Here is a 5,478-nt window from a genome sequence, read left to right on the forward strand (position 1 = left end):
CCCATCTTTCCCTCGCCCGGGACAGCGTGTCCTTCTCCCTGCTCTGCTTAACAACCTTTCACATCCCCAGGGGTGAGGCTGTTTCGAGGGCAGGAAATTCCTACTTGCCCAGTGCTTGGAAATCCCCCTCCGCCCTCTCCTCCTCTTCCTCCTCCCCACGCAGGTCCCTCCTTGGGGCCTCCTGGACTCTGTCCTCAGCCCCAGCAACTTTACACCGGCCAGACAGGAGCAAAACCCACGTTAGGGCTTGGCCCTTCCTGAGCCCGTGGCCCCACCAGCACAAGGACGAGGGAAATGATGAATTTCCTCCAGCACCAACCCAGCTCCTCACACCCTGAAGGACCAAGAGCCGCCCGAGCTGCTCCCGGCCCCCGAGGAGGCTGCACCAGCCCCCAGAATTGCCCTTGCCCCCGCTCCCCTCCTCTCCATCCCCTCCTAAACTCGGTGAAAGCTGCTGCAATTCCCACAGGGCCAGTCCATCCCAGTCAGGACAGGACCCAGACACCCCACAGGCTCAGAGACCCATAGCAGGGACTCAAGAGCTTCCCGGGTGCCCCAGTCCCCCCACCCCATAAAGCATTTCTCCACCCCATCATTCCTCCCACATCCACCCCCTCCCCACAGCCCCAGCCCTGATTATCCTTATTTAAGGCTAATGCCCAACACCTGACCAGCTTATTCTCCTGAGTCTATCATCAGCTTAAGGCCCAAAGACATCTGCTCCCCACCACCCTCCCGGAGAGCTGACGAAGTCTTCAAGCCTGGAGCAAGAGAGCAAAGGCTCAGTTGACAGCATCTCCTCTCAGCTGCATCTCTGAACGTCCCCACCACTGAGAGGGGCAGCTCCTCGTCCCCCGAGGTAAGTGGCTTTGCTCCCTCCAGGTACAAATGGCATCGTGGGGTCCACCCGGTTTGGGACCCTCCACTCCATGGCTGTGCCACAGCTTTTGGCTCCTGACGCTCTGCCACGAGCATCTCCTGGGGTGTCAACGGGGAGAGAGCGGCACCAGGCACACACACCACTGCAGAAAACCAGCAGCATCTGGGACACGCAAGCTTGACACCTTCCAAAGCAGGGCCAAGGCATGTTTTGGCTTAATCACATTGACTTTTTTTTATTTAAAAGGTTGTGTCCAGGCTTTTAAACCCAAGTTTTAACATCGGAACAGATCTCAGCAGCACAGGCCAGCTGTGTGGGAATCTCACCTAACCCTTGGATGGGCTTTCATGAAAAAAGAGCTGGACTTTTCCAACCCGCACGGCCTCAAAAACTTTCAGTCACAGCAAGCAATGCCTCTGCGTGCAAATAGGCAAGGTCACCGCAGTGACGGGGCCATAATCCATGTTACCACTTACCTGGGGGGGGAAAGCACAAGGAGGGGAGAGAAGAAAAAAAAGAAGAAAAGATACTTAGTTCCTTAGAAAACCTGCATCTTGCCCAGGCACAGGATGCTGATCAGGAAGGTCTAGTTTGCAGACCTGGGCATCCAGGTTCTCCCCTGAGGCTCCGACAGCTCCAAGGCAGCAGCTTTTCTCTGGGCTCAGCCAGCCCCACTCAACTGGCCACTCGTGTCTTGGGGAAACAGCCTCTGTGGTAGCCAAGACCCCTTTAAAAACCAGGCTGGCTCCTCCTCCACTGCCCCCAAACTGCATCTGTCGCTCGATGTGCCTGCTGAGAACAAGCAAACGAAAATCTGGTTACAGCAGATGTTACAAGAAGGGTTTTTGAAAGGTGCCTGGAAGGTGCCTCCTGCCTCGGGGTTTTTTTTTAGCATCAGCCCATCTCTCACGGTGGGGGTAGCTGAGACATTAGTGCTGTTTGCAACACTGTCAGGGCCAAAGCAACAGTCCTAATGTGTCTTAGAAGCCCAGCTCTACACTAATAACGAGCTGTTTCCCTGTGGTTACAGGGCAAAATGGCTCAGGACATGACAGAGAAGGAGCTGCTGAAGATGGAGCTGGATCAGCTGAAGAAGGAGGTGAAGAACGAGAGGCAAATGGTGAGTCTTCCACCCAAAACACAAAAGGGCTGTTCCCTGGGGTAACCTTTAGACCTGATCATGCTGCAAAGAACCGCAACCCCTGAAATTAAACCTCAAATACAGGCAGAAGCACGTGCACTCGAACCTCTCCCCTCAAGGCAAACATCCCCCTCAGGCTCAGCCTCATGTCCCAGAGCCCAGGGGCTGCAGCCCCTCACCCAGCGAGGTGCCTGTAGCACCCTGGGGCTGCTGGGTGGGGTGTTCGTGGCCACGGTTCCCCTCTCCCGGCTGTTCAAATGGGTTTGTAGGGAGCTGACGAGCGGGAAGGCAGCTCTGCAGTGAGGATTCCATCCCATAACCAACACGGAGCGTCTCCTTCCTCGGCAGGTCTCCAAGACCGGCAAAGAGATCAAGGAGTACATCGAGTCCATGGCAGGCGAGGACCCACTGCTGAAAGGAGTCCCCGAGGACAAGAACCCCTTTAAGGAGAAGGGTGGCTGTACAATAAGTTGACCCCCCCGCTGTGTCACTGCCGGGCACGGGGATGTTCCCGTGTGGAAGCCGAGACTGTCAAAAACCTGCTTTCCCTGTAGTCTGACTTCAGCACTGGGGAGTCCAGAACCAAGGCGTAGCACATCTAAACTATGACAAAAGGACAAAAAAAAAAAAAAAAAAAAAAAAGAAAGAAAACAAGAGGAAAAAAAAAAAATTACCCCCCTGCCACCGGAGATGAGGTTCAGCAGCCAGTGCAGAGTGTGCTTTTGGGCTCTCACAGCTGATCTACGTTTGATTTCCTGCAAGCAAAACTTCTGCATTTTTAGCAGCCAGCAGCAAACTGGGGTTTAATGAAACCACAGAACTGTCTGGTCTCACACTTCTCCAAGCAGCCCAGCCCCGAGCCAAGCCCCCGCTTGCTGCAGAAAAGCCTCCCAGCAGCACTTTGCTCAAGTCGGTCCCTCTTGATGCCTCAGTTTCCCCATCTGGCACAGGAAAGCAATACTCACCGCGTTGTTTTGGGACTTCCAGGGCTCTGAAGCTTTATTCTCTTTACTCCTACTCTGTTGACCACCACTGCCCACTGCTTGCACCCACCGTGCAGCTGGCACCCAGAGCCAGGGGACGGCCGGAGCAGGGCTGGGTGGGCTTCACCCAACGCAGGGTAGGGCACGGGAAGGAGCGAGGCCCCAGGCAGCTTGTTCAAACCCTCACCCCGCCTCTCAGTCTCGCTTCCTCCTCCCCTGGAAACCCCCTGGCAGCTGTGGGAAAGCAAGCCCAGGGCTGTCAGGTCCTGCCCGTGACCGTGGTGGCTCCGAGCACCGTCTCTGCTTCACCACCAGCTCCCCTCTGCTGCTGCCACCGGGCCCCGTATGGGCAGAGGGGCTGCGACGTCGCATCCCACCACGTCCCGTCAGTGATGGGGATGACTTGGAGCAGGCAGTTTGGGGGGGCAGCAGCTCCTTGGAGCAAGACAGGACTCACCAAGCCCTAAACTAGCAAGGCCAGGCCCTAATCATCCTGCTCCCAAAGGCAGCTCTTTTCTAGGACAAATTTCATCCTCTGCTTGGTAGAAAAAAAGCACATCAGCTGGGGCACAGCCAGCTGCCGAGTTCAGTAGGGTGATACTTTGGGGAAGATTTGTGGGGTTTGTTTTTTGAGGTGTTGGGATTCTTTTGTTCTTTTTTTTTTTTTTCTTCTAAATCCATCACAGCTACATATTCTTTGGGAAAACTCCCCAAACTTCCCCAATCAATATCAAACAGAAGCAGCAGCTCTTTTTCTTTCTCAGAGCCCCTCAGGTCCCGTCCCTGCCGCAGGCTGTCCCCATCCCGCTTCTGCTTTATGCTAGCCCACCTCTGACACGGCAGCAGCCCTCGGGCCCATGGTGAAACACTCCCCTGGGGATCAGCACAGAGGTTACACACGTCCCACGGCAGATTTACACACAGAGAAGACGATGGCCACAAACTCAAGGTAGAAACAAACCTCTTCCATCCAGTGTTTGGGAAGAGACGATGGTGCAGCAGGTACTCGCTGCAGGTGTGGGGTTACTGCGACACTGGTGGCTGCTGCTGGGGCTCCTGGGCCTGGGACTAGTTTAAACACGGTGCTCGCAAGGAAATTGCTTTTGACCCCACTTGGAGCAGCGTTTCCCTGCCTGCTGGTCTCATCGATGGGCTGGCCCAGCTCAGCCCGGTGTCCATGGGGCTGGGGGGGCCCCCTCAGCACTTCAGCTCCAGAGACACCCCAAGGTGGGGGTTCCCTGGCAGAGGACTGACACATGGCTTTTCCTCAGGCAGGGGGTCTCCATCACTCCCCTGCAGCCAGTACCACTCTGCATACCTCCCTAGCTTAAAAAAAAAGGACAAAAATAAAGGTGGTGGTGGTTTCCTTCTTTCCTGCAGACGCTAAATAAACCCACCAGCTCGACCATTGCCTCTGTCTTTCTTGTGGCTGCGAGGGGCAGGGCTGTGGGGCTGCTGGCTCAGCCTGGGCGCAGCTCTTAGGCCAAAGCAGAGCACCAGAGCCTGGTCTGCCTAAACCAGGGTGATAACCCAGATGCTGTCGGGTTCCTGGTGCTCAGCAGGGATTGACCCGTTAATCGACGTTAAACGGCTGGAAACCCGCGTCAGAGCCGGCTAAGCCACTGCCGAAGGGATTTAGGACGCTCCTGGCCCAACGGCGGCTTAAACCAAGGCCGGGTCTTTGGGTCCGGATCCGCCAGCGCCCACGCCGGTCCGCGAACCCGAGACGAGGAGTCGTCGCTACACTATAACGCGTTGGGAGGCGGGGCGGAGCGCGCTTCCAGCCAATAGCAGCGCGCGTAGGCGAGAGTGTCAACCCGCGCGCCCAATCAGCGCCGGCAGCTGTGAGGGCGGGGGGGCCCCGCCGGTCTCTGCCCCGCCTCTCCCGCGCATGCGTAGTGAAGAGCCGGCGCCCCCGCACAAAATGGAGCCCGGCGGGGGCCGGGAGGGCGCACCCGGTGCTACCCCGTTTCCCTCCCGCTACCCCTCCCCGGTTCGTCCCGGTTACGCGGCTGCCACCCGCCGCGTTACCGGAGCGGCGGCGAAGGGCAAAAAGAACACGAGGTCCCACCGAGATTTGAACTCGGATCGCTGGATTCAAAGTCCAGAGTGCTAACCATTACACCATGGGACCGCTACGTGTACAACTCCGCGCCGCGCTCTCGGTCTATTTCTTCACTCACGGGTGAAACCGCGCCCCCCCCCCCCCCCCCCCCCCCCGTCTCCCGGTCTGGTCCGGTGTGTCCCCCCCCTCCCCCATCTCCGTGGGGACGGGGGTTCTGCTTCCCACCTCTCCGGTACCGCCGGTGCGGCGCGTCCGCGCACGCCGGGATTGGCCCCGCTCCGCTCCGCGCCCGGCCGTGGGGTGGGTTCGGGGGGGACCGTCCCGTGTTCCCCCACCACCACCACACCGTGGGCAGCCTCCGGACCCTCCCGGGTGGCTCAAGGGCACCGAGAGCGACCTGTCGGTGCCC

The 5,478-nt window shown here is 58.1% G+C and overlaps 1 protein-coding gene and 1 non-coding gene across 2 annotated transcripts; one reads left to right on the top strand and one right to left on the bottom strand.

The window, feature by feature from the left end:
* The first annotated feature begins 426 nt into the window (after positions 1-426).
* Positions 427-4,410, top strand: GNGT2 (G protein subunit gamma transducin 2). The gene is made up of 3 exons (XM_074849766.1): positions 427-859; positions 1,911-2,000; positions 2,370-4,410. The coding sequence occupies exons 2-3, from the start codon at positions 1,917-1,919 to the stop codon at positions 2,493-2,495; spliced, it is 210 nt and encodes a 69-aa protein (XP_074705867.1). The 5' UTR covers positions 427-859; positions 1,911-1,916; the 3' UTR covers positions 2,496-4,410.
* Positions 4,411-5,066: 656 nt separating this feature from the next.
* TRNAQ-UUG (transfer RNA glutamine (anticodon UUG)) lies at positions 5,067-5,138 on the bottom strand. The gene has a single exon. It is a non-coding gene; the product is annotated as a tRNA-Gln (tRNA).
* Between the last annotated feature and the right edge of the window lie 340 nt (positions 5,139-5,478).

Source organism: Strix aluco, chromosome 24 (genome assembly GCF_031877795.1).
Source record: "Strix aluco isolate bStrAlu1 chromosome 24, bStrAlu1.hap1, whole genome shotgun sequence".
NCBI lineage: Eukaryota > Metazoa > Chordata > Aves > Strigiformes > Strigidae > Strix > Strix aluco.

Excerpts from the sequence above, each read along its gene's own strand:
- GNGT2 (XM_074849766.1), top strand. The coding sequence starts at position 1,917 with ATGGCTCAGGACATGACAGAGAAGGAGCTGCTGAAGATGGAGCTGGAT. Across the intron at positions 2,001-2,369 it reads TGAAGAACGAGAGGCAAATG|GTCTCCAAGACCGGCAAAGA; the intron begins GTGAGTCTTCCA and ends CTTCCTCGGCAG.